General features: G+C 40.9%; 2 protein-coding genes across 9 annotated transcripts in view; one reads left to right on the top strand and one right to left on the bottom strand.

The window, feature by feature from the left end:
* Window positions 1-8,309, bottom strand: purg (purine-rich element binding protein G). The gene has a single exon (XM_023795635.2). The coding sequence runs from the start codon at window positions 7,745-7,747 to the stop codon at window positions 6,725-6,727; it is 1,023 nt and encodes a 340-aa protein (XP_023651403.2). The 5' UTR covers window positions 7,748-8,309; the 3' UTR covers window positions 1-6,724.
* Window positions 8,310-8,313: 4 nt separating this feature from the next.
* The window catches only part of wrn (WRN RecQ like helicase), a 38,233-nt gene continuing 31,319 nt past the window's right edge, over window positions 8,314-15,227 (top strand). The window contains exons 1-10 of one of the 8 annotated variants that reach the window (XM_072714846.1): window positions 8,314-8,364; window positions 8,775-8,855; window positions 9,287-9,408; window positions 12,094-12,239; window positions 12,638-12,786; window positions 13,590-13,739; window positions 13,870-13,912; window positions 14,120-14,222; window positions 14,343-14,682; window positions 14,926-15,006. In XM_072714846.1, coding sequence (XP_072570947.1) covers window positions 8,787-8,855; window positions 9,287-9,408; window positions 12,094-12,239; window positions 12,638-12,786; window positions 13,590-13,739; window positions 13,870-13,912; window positions 14,120-14,222; window positions 14,343-14,682; window positions 14,926-15,006 — 1,203 coding nt within the window. In that variant the 5' untranslated portion in view covers window positions 8,314-8,364; window positions 8,775-8,786. Of the gene's footprint in view, window positions 8,856-9,286; window positions 9,409-12,093; window positions 12,240-12,637; window positions 12,787-13,589; window positions 13,740-13,869; window positions 13,913-14,119; window positions 14,223-14,342; window positions 14,683-14,925; window positions 15,007-15,227 lie in introns of those variants that run through there. The other 7 variants (XM_072714845.1, XM_072714841.1, XM_072714844.1 and 4 more) reach the window with 7 other exon arrangements.

Below are 15,227 nucleotides of genomic sequence, written 5' to 3'. Positions count from 1 at the left end.
CGCAGAATAGCAAGAATCATTTATTTTGATTTTATTACCTCCTTTCCAAGTGATCATGGTGACAACAGAGAATATATCTGCAGTGGCAAACATTTGATCTTGTCTGCTGAAAATTTCTATTAAACAGAAATGAAGTAATGGCATTTATGGTGATATTGATCGTCTTCCATTTCTTACAATCAGCTCCTATTATCATGGATCTCTCCCTTTATGCTCTGATTTTTTTCCGTTTTATGATGTGTGCCCCCTCCTCACCCTCTTCCATCCCACCTTGCTACATGTAAAAGCTGCTTTAAGAAAGAAAATATATACGATTCTAACAACATAAAACTGTCATACTCGTCACGATTGTCTACAGATCTTTTGGAAAGGACGCAAATGCAGGGTAACTGTAAATAGTCATCACTGATCTGGTTAACTGCAGAACGCGCTGATTGAGGAGCGTACAGGTTGGGTTCAGCAGCCGGTCACATACTGCCGGCTGCATAATCCGCCAGCTGCATTTAGGGCCGACAGAACTACTCGGAATGTCCGCCCAACTGCAGCGATGCTTTTGGGTTTCCAGGCAACCGACAGGCATTTTTTTGTTTAAAAAAAAAAAAATTAAAAAATCTTACATCAGGAACAAACTGGTGCCAGTATTGGCAGGTCGACTCCAGATGAACAAATACAGACACATAGATGGGAAGGGAGGGAGGGGGGGTGTTCGGTAAGCACTGAAGCGTAGACATTTATAACCACAGTGAGTGAGTATATATTTTACAGTTACACTGAATTGTCGTAACAGAAAGACATTATCTCCACCGCCGTTACCAAACAAAATGTTCAGTTTCAAGTTTTTTTTTATCTTTTTCTCCATTTTTTTTTACTTCCTAATCGGCATGCATGCAGTTGGAGTCCACAGAAGCACCATTATATTATAGAATATAGCACCACTTTTTTGAAATGTATTTTTCCTTTTTTTTTGTTGTTTGGACCCAACTGTTGACATGCAAAAAACCTTGGGATTTCTCATATACGTATCCTACACGTTGCAACCTTTTACAAACACTACAAGGCAATTAATGAATATTCATACAGTACCATACATGTAGAACATTAACTAATACAGTACACGTTAAAGAAAGTGCTAGAATATAGAACAATTGCTTTCTTGTTTTGAGTCTTATAATATAATATAGGACTATAGGAGGACAAGCTAATGTTGTACACAATCGTTTACCCCAAGATACACTAAAACACTGTGTTTCACCGTTTTTAAATCTTTATCAAACATTTATAATTCTAAATTCCCACTGTTGCAGAAATGCATGATAAACACAAAATCAAAATAATAGTGATAATAATAGTAATAATAATACTAATAATAAATAAAGGCCAACAAAGCTTTTTTAATATCCATACCTGCACAGCACGTCACGTACACGACTCCGTTATATATCTAAAGAGGCGAATTGTGGTCTGTGTCGGTTATGTTTGTTGTTAGCCGCGGACTGTGTATCTCAGACACCGGATATCTTTCAGGATAACTTATTTGGTTTTTTGCTACGATGTTCTGCTGTACGCATATCTCAGTGTCATCTCATTTGCCCCTTACACTGGTAACGCAAAGGTAATACATTTAACTGCTCCTTAACAAAAACAGTGTAATAAAACCATTGTTAAGGCTTAAAGGATGGAGACATTTTCTTTGAGTGTAACAGTCCATGTGATGAGATTTTCGAGACGAATATGAGCAGCTAAACCGTTAATCTCCACGGTTCGCGAAGTCATTCCCTTTAAATGAAATATGAAAAGAAATATGGTCATGCATCACGTGTCGAAGTTCACAAGAAATCATGGATTCTTTTCTGCGTCCCGGTGCCTATTTATGCGACAACAATGCTGGACTCTTACAAATCACTCATCTTTCAACTTGATTGTATCATAATTTGATTACTGACATTCCCGGAAAGAAATTCAGTAGCTACATTATTAAGAAATCATTGTAAATAATGATTTCCAGTAAAATAAATATACACATTATATTTTTTAAATTAATTTTAGTGAAAATTTTTACGGAGTCAACAGCACTCTCGTTCATAAAAAGTCTAACCAAAGAATATCCATCAACCGATCCACCCTCGACAAGCACGGACAGAAATTAGAACAGACAAACTTCAAAAAGCATACAATACAAAACAGTGATATTACACTTTTGGGTTATAAATAAAGCTCAATATAATATATTTCAATCAATAAATTCTTTATGCGAACAAGATTAAAAGTTCTATCTTCAGGTAAGATTAGATTTGTTTTGATAAATATTTATGGTTTGATGGGGAAATTGAAAACCCCATGTGCACATAAAATTTAAAGTGCTTTTCTGTATATTATACGTTGGTACTGATCTGCTGGGGTAACCCGGTGCGATGGTCGCAAGAGCATTTCGAGACAGAATTCAAAGAGCCGAGTCCAGCTCTTTTTTTATTCTAAATGACGGTGCGTGGTCACTAGCTCAAAGCCACAACATTACATCAACGTAGATTGTGCCGCAAACTAATTCATTTAGCGCTCTGTGTCAAACCGCTGCAGCCTTGAAATCCTAAAAGGTGAGCGCCTAGCGCCAGTTCAGCGGCGAAACGTAATTAAAAATAATTACACACGGACTTCGAAACGCAACACAACAGTGGGTGTCAATGGATGGTCAGGCGCTCCGAGCATACAGACCAACGAGGCTGATACGAGGAACCACGTTCACAGGAGAAACCGCCTCTTTTTTTGGTTGCTCTGGTTACTAGAAGCCAGGAATGGCGGCTGTTGATATATCACTAGTGTAAAAATACAGGTATATCTTTTATATCTAATCGGACAGAGCCCACAAACACTCCTCCGGGAGAGTGGATCTGCTCCTCTTAAGGTCCTAGCACTGGAGAGGAGCGGTTCAGTAAACACTGCAGCGAAAGGTGAAACGGAGACACAGTACACCCCTTCGGAAAAAGTAGGGGTCACCTTCTTCTGGGCTGTAATTACTGAAGTTTGTGCCCACGGTGCCCTAAGGTCAGGTTAGCGAGGCTTGGGCTTGTACAAGCAAGGATTGTCTCTTTCATCCCATAAGCAGAGGAAACTGACAGACGAGTTCGGGTCCCTCCTCCAAGCCGGTCACAAGAGAGGCAGAGGAGGAAGAAAGTGCCCTTTGTTTTAAAGTGCTCCTTCTGGGATGGGATGCTTGCCTGTCGCCCCAAATGCTGGACGTCTGATCTGAGCACATTGTTTTTAAGGCAGAGCTGTAGTCCCCTGTATCTCCCACGCATTCCAATCTTACCGAACCCAAACATGACATGGGTAACAAGGTAACAAAATATCAACGGGCCAAAATAAATAAATAAATAACTAAAATTTCCAAACCATAGCTAGAATACATTAAGTATGGTAAAGTACCTTACCATTGACACTAGATTTCAGATTTCTTCTTAGGTCACAAAGTCATACAACAAATTTTTTTTGCTAGTTTTTTTTTATCCAAAAAAAACCCCACCAATTTTGGACATTTCAAAACACTGATATTTCATTGCACTCATACCAAAAATAACCAAAAAAAATAATAAAAATCCAAGAACATCTATCGTTTCAGGCTAAGCTACACATTTAGGTACATTTCATGACTATTGTGCTCTTCAGGTCCTAATGTTGCACTTAATCATCTCAAAGCCTTAGATGTTTCATCAGGAGAAAAGGGTTCGAATAGTTATTTGGGCAATTCCCTTAATGAATGAATCAATCAATTTATCAATTAACTACCCACTGGTTTTAGGAATGTCTATCAAAGGACATACAGGTACGTGGACTTATACATCCGACTCATTCTTGTGCTTTTCAAATATTAAACCACCCATTCTTAGTTAGCAAGATGGCTAACTAGATTTAACAATATAATTACCACTTTGATATTTACACAGTAACCAACGTTTTTTAAGGTTTCACGTCACTATCAGCTCTCTAAGCATCCCTCTGTAAACGATAGACAACCAAACAGAGAAAAAAACACTCAAAACTGTCGTGTTTTAACAGCGACAGCATAACAACTCTGTGACAAAAAAGGAGACTTGCTGCTACACGTGCAGCATGTTGGATATGCCAGTTCCTCGCAGGAAATAACAACGTGTTTTATATAGGCCTAGCAGAGAAAACAGGTTTGCAGTTAATATACTGCAATTAAGCAGCTGGAGCCCCCCCCCCCCCCCAACACCACCAAGGGGAAAAAAAAACCTAGTTTTTTTTTTGTCAGTTGTCATTAAAATATAGGGTGATGCTGATACTTAGTAAAATATGTTTTGCCTTTTTTCACATTACACTGGTAAGGCAAATAGGAGAACTGGTATTTTCTGAAGTTCTACACACAAAATGTTGAGATACAATGCAGCAAAGCCCTTCATTGCACTACGTAACTTCTCCCTGTTACATAGTACGTGGTCAAGTGCAACTGGAGAGAAGAATCCCGTACTGGGAGTAGATTTTTTTTTATTTTTCATTGGCATGTCTGCGTAAATAAAGCAAAAACACTTAACACACTTTGCTTGCTGTTCTGCAGTGTTGTCTTTTTCGAATGGAGTTCAATCTGAAGTAGAGCTCAGCTATATTCAGGACGTTTCCTACTGTTTCCCATCTCCCTGTTAATAAACAGAAGCCTCTTAAACCAGAAAATGAAACTGGTACGTCAAGCACGGTTTTTCATTTGCCAAGCTCAAACGATGGGGGAAAAAGTAGAAAAGAATTTACCACAGACTGTTTCAAGTTTCTGTCTCTGACAGCCGCTAACATTGTTCTCAAGGCAGAGAACAGCTTCATTGTTTATTGTAAACTAACATACTCTGTTTGCTATCACTTAGATTATCTTTAAAATGTTTCTAAACGGTAACATATTTAAAAATGTTGCTTTTCACTGGGTCAAAAAAATAAAATATAAACACACTAAAGCATGTCAGTAAATAAACAAATGTCTTGATAATGTGTGTGCTTATGATGTGTTTTGGGGGTCTATTCAAACATAATATTCCATTCATTCAGAATTAAAAGACATGCACAATTTCTGCTAGATATAGGCAGAGAAAAAAAACTGTGTGTGTACTTTCACCAACTACACAAGCAACAGAAAGATATTGCACCTAGAAGCTATCATAAAGCGTTTCTGTTATACAGACAAAATACAGAAAATCACAGCACATGTCAGTCATAAGGGGGCAAGTCAATACACTCCATTTTTGGCAGTTATCAAGTGTTATAGTTATTGTTTGGGATTGCACAGGAGTCTGTATACTGCATTAAAACAACCCAAAGATCTGATGGGGTTCATAGAAGCACCTTGTTTGTGAACTGATCGTTCAGTGCTGGTCCTCTGGTTACACTATTCAGCTTTACCTGGGGGGTGGGGGGGTGGGGTGGAAGGGGAGTTAATCTGGCCACCTTATCAGAGGCACTAGAAATAATAGATAACCACGTGCTCATTTACACCCCCAAAATGGACTGGCCGAAGTTTACTTCTCATCTCTGTTTCGTAGCACCATGGATTTATGCTCTAACTGTCAATGTCCCAAACACACAGAGCTGACTGATACAAGCGAAATCAACATCAAATACACGAAACAGCTGTGAACCAGCAGGTATTGGCGGCCTGATATTCTATGCTCTCGTTCACCTTCGGGTCTGTGCGTCTTCTTACAAAACCAAATGTTTTTAAAATACAAACAAGAAAGAAAAAAAAGTGAAGCAGCCACATGATAATTTGGGTGTTTCAAGTAACTGATTTAGATTTCAAGTAGGATTTGGACCGAGAATGGCTTTAAGGTAAATGAAAACAAGCAGTGTGCTCAACAAATCTACAAAATCAGAAAGGCTGATGCTCAAATACAGCAACATCTCCCTGATATCTACAGAACGAGAGAGGGGGTAACATTTGCACATTCGTTAGTGTAGATTTTTATTTCCCAGAGACTAAGAACTATAAATGACACACCATTAACAGATTTTGATTTTTTTTTGCTTGCAGTAAATATTATATGACCTTTGTTGATATGTAACTATAAACTGAGAAACAAATGACCATGTTTCATTTTTGATATGGATGTCCCTACAGGGCAGCAGGACAGCTTAGGGCCCTAATGAGCACAGGAGGCGTGATGGCCAACTCGGTATGAGCAAAACTCCATAAAGTGCACAGATTGATGGACCAGATTAGAATGTAAAATCCGCAAGGATATTAAAATGTGTAATTAATATTCAAAACCTCTTTTCATAACTGCGAGGTAAACAGACCTACACTGAAACCTGTATACGCATATACGTGAAATAGCAAAGCAAAACACACACACACATACACACACACACACAAGCATTGGAACACAGATAGACAGACAGATACACACACGCACACACAGACTTAAAAGCTTAAATATTTAACTCATTATTTAAACTGCGATGCAATGGTTAGGATAGCGTATGACATATCATTTTCACTGTGCAAAAGTGAACTAGCTATTCTTTTGCCTCACCCCCTTCAGCTTGACGGCATAAACGTATTATGAATGAAACATAACAATTAAATTTAAAAGTGCTAGTTGACTAGTCGTACAGTACAATATTTTAGAGGTACATCTTCAAGAGGATTGTTTTTTTTTTTAACAAACTATGTTACCATTTCTGTCTGAAGCTCATGGTCAGGCTGATCTGTCTACCGTGTAAGGCATCGTCAATCCTCTTGGTCTTCGCTGTCAGCCCGGGGATCTGTCCTCTTCTCCTTGTGGCAGGTGAAGATCCGGCGCATCTCCTCCTCGTACCTGATGAAGTTGTCCCCAAACCTGGCCCAGGCCTTGAGGGGCACAGTGATGGTGTTCCTGTACGGCTGCCGCACCTCGCTGATCTTCAGGAAGACGCCGTACCTGTTGGAGCCCACGTCGAAGTAGAACCTCTTGTTGTCCACCCGGAAGGACACGGCCTCGGGCAGCTCTGGGGACTCGTCGTGGTTCCGAGTGGGCCGGCCCCGCTCGTCGGCGTCCTCGTCCCCGTAGTCCTCGATCAGCTGCGACAGGGCGTCTCGAAACTCGATGAGCCCTTGTGCGGGCAGCACGATGGTCTGTTCAATGCCCTGGCCGTAGTAGCCCATGGTGCCGTGTCCCCTGCTGACAGTCTGCCTGATCCGGAGGAAGCGGCCGCGCTGGTTCTCCTTTAGGTCCAGATAGTATTTTCTGTTGTCCCGCTCGATGAACTCGCTCTTGAGCACCCGGTGGGCGTGCTCCTCCGATGCGCCGGAGCCGGTCGGGGAGAGCGGCGCGCCGTGCGGATGGTGCTCCGGCTGCCTCCGACGCGCATCGTGTGGCCGGCCGCTCTGCCCGTTGCTCTGCTCCTCCGGCCGCGCCATCTGGGTGCTGCGCAGGCCGATGTGGGCGTAATAATCGATGAAGTCGCCCAGGCAGTACCTCAGGTCCGGGGCCATGGACATGGAAAGCGTCAGCTTGCTCTTCCTAATGTTGTCGTGCCGGCCTCTGCCGATCCACACCTCGGCGATCTTCAGGAAGCGGCCCCGAGCGCTCTGCTTCACGTCCAGGTAGAAACGCTTCTTCTGGATGTCTACGCGCTTCGAGGCCAGCTCCTGGATCTCTATGCCCTGCACGCCGGGGTGAAGGTACGGCTGAGGATACACGCCCCGGGGAGCCGAGTCCGGCGCCATCCTCCCCCTGTTCCTCTCCATCCCTCTGCTGTTGCTATCAGCCATTGATTCAATTTCTCCCGCAAATCAGCAGCAGCAGTAGCAGCAGCGCGACCGCTCGCCTCTCCATTACCGGCGATGCGCCGACTATTACTAAACCATTTAGTCACAATCCCCGGAATGCCTGGACCGACTCGGAGGGGAAACCCGCAACCCTAGTTGTCATCAGTTTTTACGGCCTTTTCCTTGTCCTATTATAAAGGTCAGGCGACACGCTGCATGTCACAGATGACTGCCTCGATCAGCCTCTCCTCTTCTCTTCTCTCCCCGTCACTCACTCCTCCCGGTCTGCTTGACAGCTAAGCCAGGCTGCCAGCCGACAGGCTGCCGAAACGCGAGAGGGAATCACCCAATCCCCGGTGTCCTTAGAGGGCGCTGCTCTTACAATTCGCCGGCCTTAGTGCTCTAATCAGAGAAAAAATATGCAATATTTGCTGTTTCACGGTTATTTTGGAAAATTAATCGTCGGGGCAGCAAGTGCGCGATAGACGCATCGCCGGCCACATGTCAGGTTGCACCTTCGGTCAAGGCTACGGCGGCGGTAGCTAGTTTAGCGGGGACGCGCGCCATGACGTAGTTTACGCGCGACAAAGAGGGAGGAAGTTCCCATATGGCAGGACTGGGTCGTGCCTGGCCATTTAGTTGTTCTTGTAAAGTAAAAGGCATCTTTCGAATGACAGAATCTCAGCTACGCAGTAAAATAGCTAGAGATGTAGCCCATGAATAAAAAACGAGATATTTACTGTAACGTTTGTGGCAAAGTTGCGAATGAAAGTAAATGATTGTCGTAGTCCCGCAGAGGAGTTAGCGAAACCTTGCAAACAAGAAGTTAGTGAAGTTAGTCACTACTACAAGTTGGTAGATAATTGAAGCTTCTTGTTATTTATGTTGCAAGTTTTTTTTTGTGTGTGCATATTTTAGTAGATGGAAAGCTTTTGATGTGCTTGGACATATTGCACATATTAAATAATATGTTCAGGATAGGGTATTTCCTGTTGTTATGACCTTAAACGTTGTCCTTCCTTATTTAAGGTTTTATTAATCCATGGCGGACAGGGTACTACCACAGTGGATGTCAAAGGGAGGAAACCATGGCAACAGCGGGCAAAAGCAGGTAAAAGCGCTCACGTGTGACGTACTAATTAGCTAACATCTAATAATTGTTTTATAATCGGTGTTGGTCATTTCAGGTTGATCATAAACAGTCACAGTCACAGCTAGAGTACTCAGCTGTTTGGTAGAAACAATATTGGTCTGGATTTGTAGCTTTTGGACCTGAAATGACCAACACTGTTTATAATTACTGTAGTTTAATCAGGTCAATGCAATTTATTATTTTGGGGCCCATTTTTTTGTTGGTAGATCTTCCATCTTAATATTCATTTATTTGAAAATGAATGAAAACAAAACTTACCATTGCTTTCATTATGATTAAATCATTATGCATAACTCTATACTGCATGTATGTCTGAGAATCAATGGTGTCTAATCTAATCTTATTGTAATGATGTTACTTAAGGCTTAATATTTTATTCTGAATTCTAGACTCAAAAAAGTTTGTACAAAAAAAACATCTTGGAGGACAGTCTGCAGTATCTGGAATTCAGTGGTACAGTTGTCTACAGCCGTGAGAAAAACGATTGCTCCTTTTTGTCTGAGGATTTAAGGTAATATGCTGTGTGGTGTTTGTATCAAATGCCAGTCAAGCATTCAATTAACATTAAAAGTGTCTGGTTTATTTTTATATGTTTACCACCAGTGTTTTTTTTTTTTTTTTTTAAACCAATGCACATTTTAATGATTCACGGTAATTCTTCAGAGTATTTGCTACATCAATATGCTATATATATATCCTGTACACATACAATATACATTTTATAAAATCTGCATGACACGGCTATGCTACTCTGTGTCCTCTTAGTTTTTGTTGCACCAACATCTTGGGAACAAAGTCATCTGGGTGGATTGTATGGAAGGAGTAGATGTTTAATCTTCTCTGGAAATTTTTGACCTTGAATGAAAAGTAGCAGTATTTTATACTCGGCACTAAATTTGTGGGCTAGCCTGTGTAGGGAGGTGCTTACGGGTCTGAAACGTCCATGCATTTCACATGCGGTTAGAACTCTAGCTGCATTACATCTGATTCACTTCAGAGACAAATTTGTGCAGCCAGAGTGCAGAGCCATAGAATAATCCTGCTTCTGGTTATTGAATGCAGGGGTGAGCTTTTCTGAATCACTCATGGGCAGTGGTTTGTGACTTTGTTTTCCATAGGTGAAAGGCAGAAATGTATCTGTCGGGTATTTCTCACATAGGAGCTAACTGTTAGGTTAGCTGCAATGCCAATGCCTGAAGATTGCCAATGGTCTGGTTTATCTGGTGTTTCTGAAAATAAGTCCCTGCCTCTTTGCATCTGGTGTTATCCGTGTTTATCTTTGGACCTATGTAACTGAGCGAGTAGCAGGCAGCTTCCCCACAGTGGACATTAGAAATGCGCATTGTGCCTTTGCCATTGTGAGGAGGCATCATAATTCATAAAGTAGTAAAATTCAGTCGGTTCAGGCAAGTGTGCCCAAGTAAAAGTTTTTGTTTCATTTGAGCACTTGAATTTTCCTAGCGAGGAAGCTTGTACCTACCCAGTGAAGGAAAATCTGAAGCTCTGACTCAGACTTGGCTGAAATTATTTATACTGGTTTAATATTAATATTCATATTTGGCCAGTATTATTCATTTAAGTAGAAAAATATAATTGATGCAATTCTTGTACAATACTCTTGGCTTGGCCTAGGCGTCCCACTGGGTACCTGAAGGACCTTCAGTATTTTGAAATTTAGAAATGCCCGAACTAGACACGTGTCCAACTTGTTAATACATTTAACAGAAGGCATATTTATATTTTCCATCATTACCTTATTAAAATGACATGGGAAAGAATGGCATTTATTTCAATAATGCTACAGCATTATTAAAATTTAATGATTAAAATATTTTTTGTAATATTTTTCATTTTAAGTATTTTCTTTTAATTCTGTTTTTGTTTTATTTAATGTAAAAAAAATCTTCAATTTTGCTACATTTCGCGTAAAACAGTACTTTATAGAATTGTTGTTATAAATGTTAATGTTAAATATGAATAGTGAACACAAAAAATTACATCCTTACGTGCCACAGTTAAGTCGTTTCATTTCAGCACCACATATATATAAACACACAGGCACACACATAGTAGCTGGATTCTTTTGGAAATTCACAAACATAACATGTTCATATAACTTCAAGGTGGCAGCAAAAAATAGTTTGTTCTTTGTTTAAGTGTGTAAAAGTTTACCCTAATGAATGATTACTACATTCATTGATGATGCGCGCCTTCACCATGCACACCATGGCTAATGTCATTAATGAATATTTTATGCATTAGCACTGATTGACTGACCAGACCTCAGGGGCTCGCTGTAGGTGGTCTTTGCGTCATTCTAATTTGGCTACCGAAAAGTCACTAAATACAAATGTTTTTTATTGCTGAACTTTTATTTTGAAGCTCCGATTTCCACTACATACAGTATGACTGCATGTTAGTTCTGTTTCATAAAAAAAATGCTGTTACTGGCAGCAATAATTCATTTTAATTGGTTATTGGGAAAATCTGTAATATTTCTTCCACAATAATTACTGTTCTTTGTGGAACCATCAATTTTCTGAGACAAAACCAAGTGATGAATGTGCGGACTGGGAAGAAACTGAGAATTACAAACAGTGATCCTGTTAGAGATCCTCCCTGAAATTCTAGAACTCTGTGATAACTATTCTTTTTTTTATGAACAATTAGTAAATGCTATTTTCATCATTCAGACTTTTGTTAGGCTACTGTATGAATTTAAATTTGGGCTATGCCTTTAAAAGTTATAAATTGCTATTAAGTCACATTTGTTCGGGTTTGGGACTGGTATCATGAAACTGGTGGCGTGTTTTTATTAAGCACATCTGAGAAGCTCTCTGCCTTTCTGCCTGTCACTTTTGCCACACACTGATATCCGGAAAGCTCTCCATAAAACTGTCATGTACCTGCAAGACCCTTGATGATCCCAATGTATCCATCATCTTGCCTAATCTGCTTACGCTATAAAGAGGTCATCCTTTAAATGCTAAGTAAATGGCTTCTAAATATTTATCCGCTAATATTTCATATCTGGTTTTCCGTTTTTCTCCCTTTGTATGTGGGTGTGATTAACAGCAATGGAAAACCGTTTGTGGTGGTGTGAAATGAATTAACTTTGTGGCGGATCAGATGGCTCTGCATGTGCGTGAACTTCACTACTTGACTGAAGATACGCTTCCTGTTTGTCTTCACCCAGGTCCCAGCTTACACCTGGTTCTGCAGTGGGCTTTGATATGGAGTGGCCACCCAGCTTTACTAAAGGACAGAAGCAGAAAGTTGCTCTCATCCAGCTGTGTGTTTCTGATCATAAATGCTATCTCTTTCATCTCTCCTCCATGCTAGGTTTGTTTCAATGGGAGTGTCAGTCAAATGCATCGATCGATGAAGTGCAACAAATGGGTTTCTTTATTTTTTTGTGCCCGGATTTCTGGTGCTGTTGACCTTTAACTTCCTGTTTTGCTCTTTCATTCATTAGTATTCGTTTTAGGACATCTATGGTTTTAAAAACCTTTTCACGTTACAGAAACTGGCAGAATTGCAGATAGCTGTTTTTTTTTAATGTATTGAAATTCAGATCTTGTGGTGCCATGAGATCATATAGTAGCTACCCTGCACATTTGTTGATGATATATTCTAAAATTCAGTGGCTCGTTTGGAGTAATGAGGATTGTAGACTCAAACACACAGGCACACTCTGCAAATACGAGGCTATGTTTATCCCTTTTGTAATTTTTCTCTAGGGTTTCCTGCTGGTCTGAAGATGTTACTAGAGGATGACACCATCAAAAAGGTTGGGGTGGGCATTGAAGGAGACATGTGGAGACTATTAAGTGATTTTGATATCAAATTAAAGAATTTCCTGGAACTGACAGACTTGGCAAATGAAAAAGTAAGTTTGAAATGGACGCTTATTGATCTTGCACCTTGCAAGTGTAGGACGTGAAATAAGTCCGAGTTAAATGCATAATACGCAGGATGAACCTGTTTTAACTTTCCTTGACCTTTTATCCCACCCATCTGATGACATAATTGACACACTTATCCAGAGTGACTAACTAGGTCATGTGACCAGGCTATAGTGGTGAAAATGTAATGGCTGGAAGCAGGATTTGCCCAGTTCTTCATCTGAGATGTTATGGTCTTACAAAACCCTTTATGTCTCTCTAGGATGCAAGTAAACCTCTAAGATTTGCCTATTCTTTGAGGTGAACAATTTGTATTATATAGTCATATTTCTTCACTTTTTTATGTTGTAATGTTTAGCTTTATGCACATCCTAGGAACTGCTTTGCAAATGTCGTTGTCCAAGAAAATGTGCAATGACAATAAAGTCATTCTATTCTATTCTATTCTATTCTATTCTAATAGGTGATGGTTTTGGTATAATTTTTGCTTTGGGCCAACATGAATGTGTCAGCTTTCTTCAAATAGACCATAAGTGAAACAAAAGGTGATTTAGTTCTGTACATGTATTTGTACAGAATTTGTTTTACTAGAATTATTTGTTTGACATACTAATTTAAACGTAGACGCCAGTGTCCTGTATAGTTGATGTTGAAAGGATTTTGAGAGCTTCTGCTGCCTGGTTTCTTCGCTCTCACTTGCTGGATGCTGAGGTGGTCCCTTGCTCAGATGAGATGGGGATGGAGCAGTGGAGAGTGATTTCTCCATGGCCATTACTGCTGTCTCCAGCTCAGGTGTGCGGAGAAGTGGAGCCTGGATGGGCTTGTGAAGCACCTGTTCAACCGGCAGCTGAAGAAGGACCGGGATGTCCGCTGCAGTTCATGGAACGACTTCGATCTCACGGAGGAGCAGAAGAGATATGCAGCTACGGACGCTTATGTGAGCATGACTGGGTTTGGGGGAGATGAGGGAGGGAAAAGCTGAACTACGTTGTGGAGAAGAATGCCTCTCCAGGTGCAATAATAGACATCGATTATATGCTCACTGGGACCTCTGCTTTCTTGTTCAGGCCGGACTGATAGTTTACAATAAACTGGAGACGATGAGTCCTGGTGAGTAACCATTAGTAGTGACATCATTGACCCTCTGGAGCTTCTATTTTACTCTAGTGAAGGTATTGCAGTATCACTATCAACGTTCTAAAAGTAGGAGTTTTTTTCCTACTTTTTTGTCTTAGGGATGTAGGTTAGTCATAGATCATTACTCAGTTCTTCCTTATTTGTCTGAAATCAAACTACTTATGTTTTTTTTTTGTATAGAAACTGTTTCACAGGTTTCAATCAAGGAGAAATTGCTCTGCTTGGCCTCTGAGATGGAGGAACTTGCACATCATGTTCCTGAGGACCCCAGTGTCATACCTAGGTGTGACATTCTAGCTATTTCCAGTTGCATCTACTCATGTCCTTCAGTTTACATGAGAACAATAGTTATAGTTAAGTAATAAGGGAACAGCGGTAAAGCTGATTCTTGTTGTTGTTGCAGTATTGCAGAGGTTGTAGAAGACATGGCTGTGAAGCTTGGAGCTTTAAGGGACTCCCTGCTGGGGTGTGACAGGACGCCGTGTACCTCAAAGAGCCAGCGCCATGTGGAGGAGCAAGACCACTCGCAAAAGGCGACGGCTGCGGGATGTGAACCGTCCAGAATTGTGGATGGGAATCTCAACATTCCTCGTCAATCTGCTGGTTTGGAAGATGTCAGGGATTGTCAGCCTAAATGCGGAGAGGGCGTTATGTCCCTGGATATATCCGAATATGAGCTCCAGATGCTGGAGATGCAAGCCTGGCAGGAAGAGATGGAGGAACAGAGTACTTTGGAGTTCCAGGTGACAAAGTCTTCAGTCTGCTTACTTGCTGTACGAAGGGCATGGCTTATTTTGCTTTGTTTTAAAAATTCTTTTCCATGTATTGGTCTGTGTTTGCACATGCACATCATTCTATACGTCGCATTATGGCTCAAGCAGTGGTTTGGGGACTGTATTTTGGGGATCTTTGTTGCTCTTTTTGTTTTTTTGCTTTATTATTTTTAAGTGAAGGTGGTTTAGCCCTAACAATCCCCCTCCCCCCAGGACAAGGAAGCCTTGAATGATTCAGCAGATCTCTCCTGTTTGACTGAGGGTGATGAAGATCTGGATCAGGAAATGCTTCAGGTTACTTTTATTAGCGTGGTTTGCAAAAGGCATACATCCTAGTCTTCATAATGAAATTCTTTAATTTCAGTGTGTAAGTCTTAGAGCTTGCGGTTATTGTATTAGCACAGTGGTTCACGGTGCATGTTCTGCATATCCCTGTTTGCCCTGTTATGTTTCTGCTGCAGAAGCTGGAATGTTTTCCTCCGTACTGTTGGAGATCTGTCCCCCCCACCGGGGTG

The sequence above is a fragment of the Paramormyrops kingsleyae genome, chromosome 7, assembly GCF_048594095.1.
Source record: "Paramormyrops kingsleyae isolate MSU_618 chromosome 7, PKINGS_0.4, whole genome shotgun sequence".
Lineage (NCBI taxonomy): Eukaryota > Metazoa > Chordata > Actinopteri > Osteoglossiformes > Mormyridae > Paramormyrops > Paramormyrops kingsleyae.
The sequence above is the reverse complement of the archived record's forward strand: the minus strand, read 5'-3'. Positions and strand labels throughout refer to the sequence as shown.